Source organism: Sciurus carolinensis, chromosome 8 (genome assembly GCF_902686445.1).
Source record: "Sciurus carolinensis chromosome 8, mSciCar1.2, whole genome shotgun sequence".
In the NCBI taxonomy this organism is placed as follows: domain Eukaryota; kingdom Metazoa; phylum Chordata; class Mammalia; order Rodentia; family Sciuridae; genus Sciurus; species Sciurus carolinensis.
Genome location: NC_062220.1, coordinates 125,636,495 through 125,652,248, shown reverse-complemented (window position 1 = coordinate 125,652,248; position 15,754 = coordinate 125,636,495). Strand labels below are relative to the sequence as shown.

General features: G+C 60.3%; 1 protein-coding gene across 1 annotated transcript in view; it reads right to left on the bottom strand.

The window, feature by feature from the left end:
- Positions 1-15,754, bottom strand: part of Kiaa1671 (KIAA1671 ortholog) — a 142,459-nt gene that overhangs the window by 93,952 nt on the left and 32,753 nt on the right. Inside the window, 5 exon segments of the mRNA XM_047560118.1 lie at positions 1,351-2,081; positions 2,084-2,308; positions 2,311-4,009; positions 6,266-6,353; positions 7,854-9,455. Coding sequence (XP_047416074.1) covers positions 1,351-2,081; positions 2,084-2,308; positions 2,311-4,009; positions 6,266-6,353; positions 7,854-9,400 — 4,290 coding nt within the window. The 5' untranslated portion in view covers positions 9,401-9,455.

Below are 15,754 nucleotides of genomic sequence, written 5' to 3'. Positions count from 1 at the left end.
TAAAACAAGATTGAAAACCAGAGATCTTTGGGCAGGAGGGAAGAGAGTGCCGGGGAGCAGGTCCCCTGGTGAGGTCCCCTGACACCAGCACTCGGGCCTGCAGCCCAGGCACCCGCCCCAGGCCACCCGTGCTCACACTGTGCAGCCGCGGCTCCAACGCCACCTTTGCGCGGCTTGGCACAGTGACAGCCCAGGGAGCTCAGGGGCCGCGCCGTCAGCCTCAATCCCAGCTCCCCCTGACAGGACGCTTGGAGGGTGGGACAGGTCCACCCCGCGTGAGCCACCGCGGGCAGGCGGCACCGCGGTGGCCCTCCGCTCCGGGGCTGACCCCTCTGGTCTTCCCAGCGGAGGAAGCGAGCTCGGGCCGAACCACGGCCGCCTCACTCACTCGCCCGCGCCAGGGTCCAAAGGTGCCCCGGTGTGCGGGGCTGGGCACTGAGTCCCCAGGGCGGGTGCTGGAGCCGGGCGGGCAGAGCCCGGGCCCTGAGGCAGGGATGGAGGCTGCTCTCGGCTCCTCCCACCGCTCGGTGTCCTGAGCACCGCAAAACAGTCCAGCGCCACCTGCGAGAGGCACGGGTGGGATTTGGCGCTGGGTTACCATGCACAGGAGGGTGGAGGCCCAAACACCCCGCTTTTCCCCACCTCCACACCCCTGCTGAGAGCCCCAACCCCTGCTCCGCCCACCCAAGTCCCCGCTGCCCCTCAAGGTCAGACTCAAGCCAGTCCCTCCACCAGGAGGCCCTCCTTTCTCTTCTCCAGAGCCTGCTGTGTACCGTGTCATATCCTGGCCTGGTTCGCGGGTCCCACAGAACTCAAAAGCTTGCAGGGGGCTCTACTGCCTCAGAGCCACCCCACCTTCATGGCTCCTTAGGCACCCACGTGGCCAGTGAGGAAGTGGCTCACTAATAACACCTAAAACCAGATCTGGATTCAGGCACCAGCTTCGTCATTTGCTGCTGTGTGACCTGGAACGAGTCACTTAACCTCCCGCAGCCTCGATTTCTTCCATCTGTACCCGAAGACTATCACAGGCTATGGGTATTGCAGCCCCCTGCTGACACTCAAGTAGACCCCTCCGCCCGGCAAAAGATGAGGTGTGCCATCTCAAGGCCACCAATCTCACGTGTCAAGAAGCAGCCAGCACCAAGCAGCCATGGCCCCTCCTGATAGAACATGAGCAGTCTCTTTGCCACACTCCCCACCGCTCCCTAGAGTCTCACACTCACCTGACTCCACTCATTAATGTACCTGTGTGACTCACAGAAGATCTGAGTTTGATACCCAGGACCTGGATGCTTAATCATCATTTGAAAAAAAAAAAAAAAAAATCCAAAGAGCCTTTGGACTCACCTTGTAACTGTCTTGAATCCTGGGTTCCCACCGACGGGGTCCTGTTTTGGCCTCTGAACTCTCGGTGGGGAGGCTGAGCCTCCCTTTGGGTTGCTCCTGCCTCCTCTCTCTGGCTTCCTGCATGATGGACAGGCCCTCCTGGGTTCTGGCAGAGGGACCCTTCTCCGAGCAGGACCTCCTGATGTCCAGCGGCAACCTCCCACAGGCCAGTGGGGAGTCACCCTCCTCATCCTGCCCTGTGGATTTCCTTGGAGTCCTTTTCTTGCGCTCAGCAGGGGGTGATTTGGGCGATACCCTCCCGCCCCTGGCCGGGTCCTCCCGAGCAGAGGGCCTGGGCTGGGCGGGGTAATTCTGACACTTGACCCCAAGTTGACTGACAGATGCCTTGCCTTCATTCTCGGCGACCCCCAAGACTTTGTGCCTGGGACCATCGGGGACGGGAGAGGCCGCAGGACATTTTTCGGCAGGAGCAGAGAGTGGCAGAGCCCACAGAGGGGAGCCAGACTTGGTGGCCGGGGTTGGTCCCGGGGTCTCTGCTGGCTGCCTGGCCGAGGTGGGGCTGGACGTGCGAGTGGGTTCGGCAAGGGTGGCTCGTTTGGGGAGACCCCTGGCCTCCGTGGCCTCCTGGGGGCTCCAGGTTCCCGGCTCCAGGCCTCCTGGCCGGCTGGGTCTCTCGAGGGGCGAGCTGCTGCGCTCCAGGGTGGGACTGTCCCCGCGCTCCTGGGGCTGGCTCTGGAGCTCTGCTCCCGGTACTGGGCCATTAGGGCGTCGATGTCCAGGATGCCGGATCTGTAGCCGTCTCGCAGTTTACCTGGGTAGGTCTCGCTGACCACCTCCGTCTTCCTTCTCACCAGTAGGCTGCTGGCTTTCGGACGACTTCTCAGGGCCGGGGTAGTTTGGGACGTGCTACTTCCACTGTCCCTCCAGTTGCTCTGAAGCCCCACGCCGTCTTCGGACCCCGAGGAATCCACAAGGCATCCACGTCGATGATCCTTTGGCTGGAAGGGTCCAGAGTCCCGTCCCCAACGGGGGAAAGGTGGCCCGTGGGCTTTGGGGCTTTGGAGCAGCTGGTTACCGTGACACACTCGGGTCCCTTAGCCCAGCTTCTACGGCCGGCAGAAGCCTGTGGCTCTTCGTGGTTGGGAGAAACCAAAGTAGACGTGAGAGAATGAGGTGAGGGAGGCGGAGCCGCTTTTCTGGAATGTTCCAGTGAGTTCTCGGGCCCCGACTTAACAACGCTTTTTGCCTTTTGAATATCAGGAATCTGATAGGTTATCGCAAAAAACGTCGCCCTGGGTTCCGCAGATGACCCTGGCTTCCCTGCTGGGGGCGTCCGGTCCTGTGAGGGGGTCTCCGCCTGAGTCGGGGAGGTTGGGGGCTTCTGTAAGGCGCTGGCTGTGGGGGCCGAGTGACCGGTTCTCCTCTGCTCTGCTTTCGAAGTGTTCTCGGGGGCCTGGAAGCTGAATTCGTCGAATTTCACATCGTGGGGTAAAGTCCGCCGCCTCCACCGGTCCATCCTCTGGCTAGCGGGAATGGCCTTCCAGGCCTTGGCTTCGGCCACTGGGGCCAGCCTTGGGTCACCCGCGCTGGCAGCCGCGAGGGGCCCTTTCTGCGCAGGCGGAGTCTCCGGGCGTCCCTGTGCTGGGGAGCCTAATGGCTTGTCCTTGGCCCTGGCTGGAGCATCCAGGGGTCCCCCCTGGGGTGGACCCTCTCCTGACACAGAACTGCTTCCCACACCCTCAGGCCTCGGGGGCCGGGCCTCCCAGGCGGAAGCCCTGATGGCCCTGGCGGAAGTGTCTTCAGGAGCACAGGGCTCCTGGCTGACGCCCACGGTGGCTTTATGCTGGTTTGTGACCATCCCGCCTGTCCATCTGGGTGACGGGCAACTGCCCCCGGGCGTGTCCTTCGGCTCCCAACAGACAGGCTTTGACCTGCCGGCTTCCTGCCCCTGAGCCGCCCACATCAGGCTGGCCCTTTGGACACACCCCAGCGGGCCCTGCGGGCTGTGCTCCGGGTCAGCAGGGGTGGCCTCCCGGGACAGCTGCCTGTCCTTGAGCGAGGGCCGGGGCCGGCTGCTGCGGAGCGTGACCACCTGGGCCTCGGGCGCGGTGGGGACAGCCTCGCCGTGGGCTCGCTCCCCGACGGCCAGCACCACGTCATACCTGGGCTCCACCCTCTGCCAGGCGGGCGCGTTCCCCGAGGGCCTCAGGAAAGGGCTGTTGGCGTGTCTGTCCCCAAGAGGGTGCTTTTCCGGGATGGGCCCGGGGCTCTGTCTCGGCCCGCCATCTGCCGGGTTCTCAGGCCACCTGGGGTTCTCCTTCCTGGGGGCCGTCACTGCCAGCCACGGGCCTTTCTCGGGCCTGGGTCTGGGCTCTGAGGCCTGGGCCTCGGTGCCATCCCGAGGGAGCGTGGCCAAGAGGCGGCGCCCCGACAGGTCGGCCACCGAGTGTCTCTCCACGCGGTGCTCGAACACCGTGGCCCACACCGTCTGGAAGCTGCTTTCGCCTTCCGGGGCGACTTCGGAGGAGCCGCCCCGGCCGCCGCTGGGGACTTGGTGGCAGCCGTCTTGGCACTCCGTCTTCCTGGACTTCATCGGGGGGGCCCCAGGCTTCCAGAGGCCTCTCGGGGAAGTCTGTCCATTCAGACTGTGTCCGTCCTTCTGCCGGAGACACAAGCAAAGAGGCCGGGTTAACGCTCGCCACGGGGACAGGAAGGGTCAGGCGGCCCCGTGGGCGCTTTTATCACTGAAGCAGAGACCGTGACATCCTAAGGCTGAACGCCCAGGGCGGGCGAGGAGGAGGGAGACGGCCAGCGGCGGCGGCTGCTGCCAGGACACGCTGAGGTGACCTTGGAAAACGGGGCTCAGATACTGGGATCCTAAGACTCTTCCTTCCTGGTATCTGGCTGGGTTCTTCCCAGGGGTTTCCCTGCCCACCCGCATGCACCAGTGAGCAAGAAAGTTCCAGAAGCCCAGCTTGTGAGAGCAAAAGAGCACACAAACAGCCCGGGGCCCACCGGAAGGCACCAGTTAAGTGGATCTCGCTCCAACCTGGCAACGGCAGGCGCACAGACGTGCCTGTCTGCAGGAGCAGGTGACTCTCCGTGTCCGTGACATCTGGGTGTGTGGACCCAGGGGTGCACTACCACTGAGCCGCACCCCCACCCTTTTTATCTTTTATTTTCAGACAGGGTCTCGCTAAGTTGCTGAGGCTGGCCTCGAATTTGCCATCCTCCTGCCTCAGCCTCCCGGGCTGCTGGGGTGAGAGGTGTGCATCGTGTTCGTTCTTAAAAACTACATGTCTGTGAATATGCACCTGCAGATGAGCCGTAATGAGGAAAAGACAGAAACTGACCAAGAGAAGCAGATTTGGGGGCGGGGCTGAGGACACGCCCTTCAATCTTACATGTTTTGGTTCTGTTTGATTTTTATGATGTGCATGTGTTAGTAATTTTTTAATCTTTTTTTTTTTCTGTTAGGAATAAATCTATCTCAACATGTTAAACATTTCCATGTGAATGGGAGGGCTTTTCAACCATCTTTAAAGAAATGGTTCAGATCCAGGGATGAGACCCAGGGCACCCGGCAGACCCCAACGGTCCTGCCCAAATGACAGGGCTATAAATGGGCTAGGAAGGAAGAAGCCCTGGCCTTATTTTTAAAACGCTGCAGGAGTTTCTCAAAAACAGAAACACGCACCTGCCCCAGGATGGGGGCATTGCATTCCAAGGTTTTTGCCCAAGAGGAAAAAACAAAATACAAGGCCCTGCACAGCTTTGGCCACAAATGTTGCTAACAGCTTCCTCCCTAATGGCCCCAACCGGAAGCAAGCAAAGGACACTCACTCTGGCTGCCCAGACCACAAGGGGAACCCAGCGGCCACGAGGGAGTAGCACCGCCCACGACACGACCAGCCTCAAAATAATCACTCCACCTCAAAGTCCAGAGGAGGCAAAGTGGCCCTGAAAGCGCAGAGCGCAGAGCGGAGGCTGCCAGGGGCGGGGCCGGAGGAGGGGCGCGGGTGTCAATCATCTGGACTGGGCGGTGCTGCCCCAGGTGCACAGCTTTGACCGTGTGCGCTCTGTGCCTCAGGGGTCCCCCAGCAGAGCAGCTTTAGAGCGTTAGGACCTCGGAGAGCACCCAGCACAGACCTGTAGTACCCAGCAGCTCTGTTATGAGCTTTTTCCTACTGAACAGATGACACAAACATTTTTTGGCAGTGGAATTGCTGCTGGCTTTTCTTTCTTTCTTCAGCTGGGTGACAAGTCAAGCTATCAGGGATTGACCCCAGGGCCGCTTAACCACTGAGCCATGTCCCCGGTCCTTTTTGTATCTTATTTAGAAGCGGGGTTTTGCTAACTTGCTGAGGCTGGCTTTGAACTCCTGATCCTCCTGCCTTAGCCTCCCGAGCCACTAGGATTACAGGCAGGCGTGCACCACCGTGTCCTGCTTTAGAGACATTTAAACTTAAATTTGGGGTTTTAATAAGGCAGGGATTCATATAAGAAAAGGAGGCCCCCTTAGATGCCCAGCACAGGGAAAGAAAAATAAAATAAAACCTGGGCTGGGGTTGTGGCTCAGTGGTAGAGCGCTTGCCCAGCATGTGTGAGGCACTGGGTTCGATTCTCAGCACCACATAAAAATAAATAAAATAATAGGTCCATCAACAACTAGGAAAAAACACACACACACACACCTGCCAGTGACATTCAAAGCCCCGCTTGACACCAGGGAGTGGAGACCCATCCCATCCCCCTGGCCGTCATGCCAGAAGGGACTCTGAGAGTCCCAACACTGGAGGAGCAAACGCTTTCTGGTCCCAGACGGGTCTGCTTCCCAGGTCGGGCAGACCCAGCCTGCTCCCAGGAAGAGCCACTTCCTGCTGGGCCTGGGGGGCCGAGCCCGGCCACTGCTCACCTCTTCCGTGGGCTCCTCGGGGCGCGCGGGGCCGGGCACGGGGCTCCGCTCACACCTGATCTCGCTGCTCGGGGCTGAACTTGAAAACCTGCACAGAGACCCGAGTTACTCCCCTGGAGCCAGAAGGCCAGGCTCCCCCGCCCCACCCCCGCCCACTCTGCCACCAGCTCAGAGGGGCGGGGGGGGGGGGGGAACGAAGTCACCAAATCACCGTGGCCAAAGCCACAGGACAGTCCCTTTCTGGTCAGCTGGAGGAGGAGGGCGGTGAGAAGAGGTGAGAAGAGCCTACCTCGGGCAGAGCATGGTGGGGTGCAGGGAGCCCAGCTGGGCTGTGACCTCACCTGAGCCTGCTTCTTCCCCTATAAAGTGGGGATAATCAGCACCTGCTGTCTCTTTTATGGGGCAGATAAGAGGCTACCCGTGGCCCTAATAGCTCCATGGAGGCGTCGGGGGAAGAGAGGAGAAGCCCCAGGAGGGGTGACTAATGCTTCTGGCCAGCAGCCCCCACCCCACCTCGCACCTGCCCGGAGCCTCGGGCAGTGGGCTCTGCCTCTCTGGGTGGTCAGAGTCCAGTCAATGTCCCTCTGTGCCTCGGTGTCCCCACTTATGAAGGGAAAGGGGAGGAGGCGGAAGCCCCCTCCGCTGAGGACGCTACCTGCAGATGTGGCACGAGCTTCGTTCAGGGCTGGGGGTTTTGGAGAAAAGGGTGGGGACAAAGATCAGCCCACTTGAATGGGACCCCCGCTCGGCCTCTGGGTGCTTCCCGGGTGATGTCTGAACTCCTGGCCTCAGACTCCCGTCTGTCAGATGATCGCGTGACCCGCTGGGGCATCCCGGGGCACAGGGCCAGGAGGCCCGGGAGGCCCGCGGCAGTGTCCTCTTCTCTGTCCTTGTAACTCAGGCCTGGCCTGAACCTGAGAATCCCTTGGAGACTTAAAAATGACCCAAGGCCCAGTGATGGGAAGCTCTGGGGGTACAGCCCAAGCAAGGGTCCTCTTCCTGGGGTGATTCTCCTGGGTCGAGGGCCCGGTGGCGGCTCTGGTTCAGGGGCCGCGAGGGCAGTTCGCCCAGAGACCGGGCCCCGGAGGCTCCTCCCTGGACTGTGGCGTGGGAGACCTTGCGTCGGGGGGCAGCTCCCTGCTGTGGGCCAGGCTCAGAGAGTCCGGGGGACCGGGGCCTAGCCAGCCGCCCTGCCGGGAGGGCTCCCCATGACAGGAGAGTCCCACACTCTCGGTCGGCACCCTGGGTCCTGAGGGGCGGACTCCGTCCGGCTGTCCTCGGGGTGAAGACAGCGAGGCTCCCAAGTTATCCCGGCTCCTCGGATTGGATTTGGGGGCCGCTCACGGAGGCCGGGCCCGATCTGGAGTGTTCTGGACGTTGGGAGGAAGCCCGGCTGTGCACTGGGGAGGCGGGAACAGCCTCTCCTTGTGAGGGAAACGGAGGATCCGATCCCAGGAATGCAGCTGCTCCCACCCCCGCTCAGGGCTGCAGATAAGCCCAGCGAGGAGGAGCCCGCGCGCGCCCTTGACCCCTCTCCCCCGGGGCGTGGGGTTAGGTCTGGTGAGGCGCCCGGGAGGTGCCCACTTACAGTTTGGTCAGGTCAGCTGACAGTGGCCGCGTGGGCAGCGTCCTCCTCCTGGGCTCCAGCCTCACCCCGGGGCCCTCGGAGCTCCAGCCTTTGATCCGCTCCTGGACGTTCACGCCCACCTTCTCAGGCTGCGGCCCTGCGGACGGGGACTGAGGGGTGACCGGGGGGCGCTCACACCCTGCTGCCGGGCCCAAGGCACCCTCCTCCCCGAACAGGCTGAGGCGCTTCTTGACGCTGCCCCTGGACGTCCATGCTGCCCCTGCCGCCCCTGCCAGGGCCTCCCTGTTGGCCTCTCTGGTCTTGACCTCTGCCAGCTCCAGGCCTCTTCCCGACCTGGGCAGAGGGGACAGGGGCGTCTTTTCTGGCTCCTGGTCCAGTCTGGCTTTCTCTTCCTGAGGACGCCGGTCATCTCCAGGGTCCACCCTGGCTGTGTCCCCTGGGATTCTGGGGCTGCCTGCCTCTTCCTGCTTCAGAAGCATCCTCTCCTTGCGTTCCCGGATCTTCTTGGCAACCTGCAGGAAGTCTGAGTCTGGGTCCCCGCGAGGAGCTTCTGCTCTGGCGGAGCAGCCCCTGTCTGCCTTGGGCTCCGGGTTGGCCGTCTCTGTCCCCTGACGCCCCTCCTTGGCCCCCTTCCTCAGCAAGGCCTCCTGACTCTCAAACCGGGCCGTGAGGTCCATGGACAGAGGCCGGGGCTTCCTCACCCAGGTCTTCTCGGGAGGGGCCGGGGGCACTTTCCCTACCACAGCTGCCCCGCCTGGGCCTGGCTTCTGCGGCTGGATGGGCTCAGTGAAAATGGCCGACTCGGGCCTTCTCCTGGGATGAGGCCTGGGCTCCAGAGCAGGGCCTGCGGTGTCCTCCACGCTGCGGGCCTTCGAGAGCGTCTGGGCCTGACCTGCCTCCTCCTGGGGTGTGGCTGACCGTGTGTCCTGTGGCAGGGAGGCCGGTCGGGGGAGGGGCCCCGGGGGCTTCCGGGCAGGCAAGGCAGGCTTGGCGGCCACCTCAGGCCGGGCACTTGAAGGAGCCTCTTGGGACACGCCAGCGGTGGCCTCCGGAGCCACCTCGCTGACCCTTTTCCCCAGAGTGGGGCCGGTTTGGGTGGTTTCAAAGAGGATCATGGTGCTAGGGCCGGGCCGCAGGAAAGTGGCCTTGCTGAGTGGGGACGGGCCTGTCCGCGGGCCCTCGGGGCCGTCCACCTCCTGTCCCACCAGACTGGGCATCCTACTGTCCAGAGGCTTCGAGGTCGCCTCCTCGGAGAGCCCAGCAGCACAGGGCCTGGTGGGCCCGGGCCACAGGGGTGGGCCCGGGGGTCTCACATCGGGGGCCTGGTCCTTGGAGAAGGGTTTCGGGCTGAGTCTGGGCAGAGGGAAGAGGCGGGCCGGGCTCCTCAGGGGGCTCTTTCCTTCCAAGATCCGGGCCGAGGGCGACCCCGAGGTGCCACCTGCTTGGCAGAAGTAGGTCCTCTTCAGGGTCTCCTCCTTACTGATGTCACCGAGGCCCGGTACCGCTGTCAAGGATGTTATGGAGCCAACCTCGACCCGCGTCACCATGGTTACGGTTGTGGATCCATGAGGATTAAGAACATTGGAAATGGAGAAGCGACTGCTTTAAAAAAAAAAAAAAAAAGTAAATTTAGCAGACGGTCAGCGTCTGGATCAAAGCAGAGCCCAGGTGTGGGCAGGGGACCCCGAGGCGGAGCCCGGGCACATGTGGGCGGGTCTCCTGCCTCCCTGAGCTCTGGGGAGGGAGTGGCTTGCACAGTCACTCACGGGGCTGGGAAGGGGCCAGCGTCCTCCAGGTCTTCCCTGACCTGACCCATCTCCAGCCAGGTCTTAGAAGCCAGCCCAGAGAGGCACAGGAACAGGCCAGAGCGCGCTCAGTGGGGACTTGAACCCCGGCCCGAACCCACACGCACATCACAGGTTCCAGTCTGAGGCCCCAGGGGAGCAAGGTCTCTTCCCCCGGCTCCCATGTCAGACACCCCGGAGGATCCGCATCACAGCCCTGTGCTGGGCACCAAGCACAGAGAGGGTACGTGAGCAGCCTCAGCTCACACAGCTACATGCACCAAGGGTTCCTGGAATCTCGAAGCTGGTGAGTGGCCGTGGATCCCATGCCACAGTCACCAACCCCACCAGGCCGCCTGGAGCCCCTTGCCTTCCCCGTGTCGCTAAAAAACAAAGCCATCGTTCTGGCTCAGCCTGCCGGCGTTCGTTTGCTGTTGGGTTCTTTTTGTTGAACACCTACTTTACCCTCCTCCTTCTTTTCTTCTTTTTTCCTTTTAACCAGGGACTGAACCCAGGGGTGCTTACCTACTGAAAAATCCCGACCCTTTTTATTTTTTTATTTTGAGACAGGTTCTCGCTAAGTTGCTGAGGCTGGCCTTGAACTCGAGATCCTCCCGCCTCGGCCTCCTGAGCCTCTGGGATGACAGGTGTGCGCCACCACGCCCCACCCCAGTCCCCTCTGTGTTCTTAGTAAGAGTAAAGCTGACCGTGGCAGCTGACCATGGGTGAATGGCCTGTGGAACCAAGAGCTGGATATGATCTCTAAATCTCACCCTCGCGACCCTATAAAGTGGGTACAAAGGTCAGATTTCACTTGCAGTGGCTCTGGGTTTTAAGCCCCTTGTGAGACCTGCTGTCTCCAGGCAGGAGCTTCCTCTCACATGAATCTTCAAACAACTCACAAAGTCCACAATTGTCATTATCTGCCTTATGGAGATGAAAAGAAAAGGCCCAGAGAGGTTACCCAGCTTGCTTAGGATCACACAGCTGCGGCCTGATCTCCCGCGGAATGGGTCACATCCAGCCCTGCCTTTAAAGAAATATTTTTCTAATTCCTTTCTGATCTTAAAAAGTACCAGACAAGTCGCCTTCTTAATCCACAACGCATCCCCCCTTTCCTGTCCGTGTTGTCTTTCCCTGAAAAACTGCCCCGCCCAGCCCCCACCGGGAGGGACTAAAACAGTCGGAGGTATTTTAGTTCAGCGCGAGCCTGCTGCTTCCCTCCCCTGGGCCCGCGGCTGACTCACTGGCCGTCTGCAGGAAGGAAAGGCAGACAGATTTGATATTTTCTCTTACACGCTCAGTGGGCTGGCAGATTCCTTCTCCCCAAGCCGGAGAACGAGCTAGACGCACTTCCAGCAGAACAGAGGGCAGATCTGCAGGATCTAAGGGCTGGGCACGCCCATCCGCGGAGACCCCAGGCGGAGCGCTAAGACGCTCGGGGTCCCTCCCCAAATCAGGGCTGTCCACCCCACCGCCGGCCATCCGACGGCTTGAACCCTGCTCCGGGACGCACGCGGCCCACGACACATGAGACGCAGGACATGACGGGGTGCAAAGGACAGAGAGAAAAACCTCTGGCAGAACCCACCAGCGTCTTCCACCTCCTGGACGCTCCAGCCCCCACGCGTGGGTGGAGCGTGCACCCACTTACCCGAGCTGGCAGGCCCTGGGTGGGGACGTGTGACTCCCGGGGAAAGCCACCGGAGTCTCCAATGACGGGGAAGCGGCGGGGGAGGGAGGCTCGTCCTTGCAGGCTGAGCTTCAGCAGGTCTGAGAGGCACAGGGCGGCAGCCTCGGTTCCGGAGTTCCGGCAATATGTGCGCAGACGGCACGAAAGCGCCTGGTTTCCAACTGCATCTGCTGGCATCTCCTCCAGCTTCTAAGACACACTCCTTTCGGCTTTTTTCTTTTTTTTTTTTTAATTTGGTAGCCTTATATGTACATGTGTGCGGAAACAGTCCTGGGTCCACGGTAGGCAGGCGATAAAAAATCTTCCCTAGTACTGGGATGCATGTTTATTGAGCACCTACTATGTGAAGAAGAACTATTCCTGCAGCCAAGGAACTCACAGTGTTAGATACACACACACACACACACACACACACACACACAGAAGCAACTGCAACACTGGGTCATAATGTCCTAGTTTATCACAGATCAGAAGCAAGCACAGGAGTAAGAGGGTGAGCTGCCCAGATCTGGAAAGGTGGTCCCAGCCAGTGCCCCCAACCTAATGTGGGAGCTCTTGCTTCTGTTCTGCCTTTGTACAAGGCACCCCTTGGAGGTTCTCAAATGCTTCCTCAGGACCTTTGCACGTGCTCATCCTGTTCCCTGGGAGCCTCTTCGTCCTCACACAGGGACATAGGCTCAGACCACAGCTCAGATTTCTCTGCCGGCCTCCAACCTGGAGCCAGGCTGTCGGCGGACCTTCAGGCACTGAGCAGGACTCGTCAGGGCTGGGCAGGCACATTTACTAGGGCAGGATCTTCACTCCACATGCAAGAGTAAGCTAAGGGTTGGGGGACACCCTTGGCCCCTGCAGAGGTGGTGACCCAAGTCCAGGAAAGAACGAATCAATGCAGAGGAAAGCCTCAGTCTCAAGGGCGCTGCAGATGGCTCAATGACAGTTCAGACTCCTTCCCCAGCGACCCTAGAAACCCCGCCTTCTGGGTTTCCACTGGATCTATTATAAAATGCGAGGAACTCATTTAGGTCTGTGCTTTCAAACCTTGCTTTCAATGCATCGCATATGTCGCGCCTGATTTAAAAGCTGCTAGTCTCTTCCAAAACATTTCCGAAGCCCACTCCCATTGGAGCCAGCTGCTATTTATTCCCGGGTGGCCTCGCTGGCTTGTGGCAAATGCCTCAGGGAAGGCTGTGGACAAAGCCAGGTGACCAAGAGCTCCGTGACAAAGGTGGGGGGACAGCCTGACCCAGATCTGGTTTTGTGCGTGTGCATGCGTGTGTGTGCACCGGACACGCTAATCATGTGCATTCACTATTGCGGAGGTCAGCATGGGGCGGACAGGCAGCAAGGTGTTCATCTGGGGGTCAGGAGGCTGTGGGCGACAGGGACAGAGAGGACATCAGTGACCCCAACCGTGACCATAGCAGTGGGTATTTCTCTGCTGAGGCTCAGCCTGAAGGATCCACAGGTTTGATCTCTCCGAATTAATTTGCAAAGCTTGACATTCCCACTTCCTGCCGTCTCGTGCAGAAAAACCGTCTGTCTGTGGAGGGAGTCGTTGAGCAACAGGTGCTGGAAGGAGGCAGGACCGTTCCAAAGCCTTCATCTCTGACTCTCCTGGCGTGGGGCTCCGTGCACTGGTGCCGGGGTGCAGTCACAGGGCTCGGTCTCCCCGGGGTCCGCGAGAGACGCTCCCATTCGGAAGCAAACGTTTGGGCAGCTCTTACCCCAGATCCGGGGGCCTTGACTCATTCCAGCAGCTGTTGCCGCGTCTCGGTAATTACACCCTGAAATCCGCTCCGGGAGCTCACCAGCCACTCAGGCAGCCCGTCTCTGGCTGCTGCTGCTGCTTCCTGGGAAAGCCGCCATCTGGTGCGGGCTGTGGGCCGGTCCTGACACCTTTCAGCGTCTTCCGGAACATGACCTTGGCCCCCGAATCTGCAGACCCAGCCCGAGCGGCACACGGTGCAGCGGGCCAAAAGCAGATTGGCAGCGTGCGTCCTCCAGGAGGAACCGGGAGGAACACACGAGGTCTGTCCACCCACGGGTCCCAGATGCACGGGGCCCAGCGGAAATGTCAGATGTCGCTGGAGCGCGTGTGTCCTCTTCCCTGTCCCCACGGCCGCCGCCCTAGCTCATCTGTCCATCCATCCATCTGTCCATTCATTTGCTCATTCCAGTGCCCAATTAATGAGCACCTACTATGTACCAGGTGCCAGGGATACGGCGGCAGTGAACCTAACACATGGAAAGCCCTGATCCTCGGAAAGACCTTCAGAACACGGAGACAACACAGTAACAACATACTGGACTAAAACGTAGAGAATGTTTGGCCAGTGACTTTGCAGGAGGGGACTCCAATCAGTGGCTGGGGAGGAACCTCTGTCTATCTCGGTGGGGCCTCCTGCTGCCTCTTCTCCAACCAGCCCAGCAATTCCCCAACACGCCAGGGCCAGGACATTGCGCCCAGCTCAAAACCCCAGCGTGTCTCCCACTGCCACTGAATGAAGACCGGTTCCTCCCATGAGGCCCAAGATCTGACCCTTCCTTCCTCTGTCTCCAGCCCCGCTCGGACGGAGGGCGCCCCATCTCTCTCTCCCGCACGCTCCCCTACGTGGGCAGGGATGCACCCTGTTCCTCCTCGCTGCCTGCTCGCCTCAATGCACCTACGTTTCCTGCCTCCTCCAGGAAGCCTCTCCTGATCACCCAGGCTGGGACAGGGTCCCCTTGGTGCTTGACATCTCTCCGACTCCATGCTTTCCCGAGCCCGCCTGCTCTCATTAATCCTGACAACAGCAGGGCACAGTGGCGCATGCCTGTCATCCCAGCGGCTCGGGAGGCTGAGGCAGGAGGATCGTGAGTTTGAAGCCAGCCTCCACAACTTAGCTAGACCCTGTTTCTAAATTTAAAAAAAGGATGGGGTGGGGAGCTGGGGATGTGGCTTAGTGGTGAAGCGACCCCTAGAGTCAATCCCTGGTACCTAAAAAAAAAGGAAAAGAGAAAAAAAATATCCTGCCAACAGTGTGACTTGTCCCTACATCAACGCTGCCCCAGAAGAGGACGAGATACTTGAGAGACCACAGTCCCCCTCACAGGGCTGGCGAGGTCGAAACCCAGGCCTCCTGACTCTCCGTGCACCTCCCCCCTGTCTACCTTCAACTCAGTAATCCCATTTCTAGAAAGTTCTCCGTCGTCAGAAAGAAAAGCTGCATATACGAAGATGTCCACTGCAGTGTGGTCTACAGGGTGCCCCGGTCTTCCGCCCCGTGATGACACTACTTGAAATGACTCAGGCTGGCCGGCAGACCACCCCTCGAGTCCCTAGCCAGCCTGGGGCAGAGGCAGAGCCACGACAAGACGTGGGCTGGGATCAGCAGAGGTCAGGGCGGCTGCAACAGGAAACCGCAGGAACGACTCCATGTCCCGACCCAGGGAGGGGGCTTGGGCTCAGCACGTGCTGCGGGGGCTGGGGACCCGGCAGACAGGCAGGTGGGGTTCTCTGGGCTTGGACCTCGACATCTACGAAGTGTTTATGCAAATGACCAAGGTTTGGAAGAGAAGCGGTCCAGATGGGAAGGGACAGGAAAGAGCCGGAGGCCTGGAGGGGGCTCTCCGCAAGGTCGAAACTCCCTTTCTTCCCACAAATGCGGCTTGTGCACGCAAATCGCTCTGTAAGTCTCGGATCAGCCGCTTTGCAAGGTGCAGCTGGGCGCCGTGGCCCGCGCCTGAGGTCCTGCTACGCGGGAGGCTGAGGCAGGAGGATCCCGCAGCCCCGGGAATTGGAGACCAGCCTGGGCAGCACCGTGGGACGCCGTCGCAAAACCCACAAGCCAGAGGGGCCGGGGTTGTGGCTCAGGGGTGGAGCTCTTGCCTTGCGCGTGTGAGGCACTGGGTTTGATCCTCAGCGCCGCCTATCAATACATGAGTAAAGGAAAGGTCATCAACATCTACGAAAAAATTAAAGAAAAAAATAGAATAAAAACAACTTTTATTTCGGGAGCACAGACTGCCAGGTACTGGGCAGAGTGTCTCACAAGAATTGCTCCACCCTGCAAAGCGACAGCCCGAGCGGCAGGTCCTACGGAGAACCCCGTTTCACAGGTGAGGGGCGGGGCCGGAGGACCGTGCGCCCTGCTCGCAGGTGGCTGGCACTCTGGGCCCACCCTCGGGTTTCCAGAGTCCACTTAGCTTCACTAGAATGACTGCTTTTTACCAGGACCAGATGCGAAGGGCATGCCACACCAGGTGGGGTCGCTCTTATGAACAGAGAAGAGAGAGGAAATGCTGACCCAGATGTGGAGAAACTGGGACCTCCTATTTTGCTGGTGGGAATGTAAAATGGCAAAGTCGCCTCTGACAATAGTATGGGAATTCCCTCCAAAGCCACATGTAGGATCTGGAAATTCTCCTAGACATCTATCAAAAAA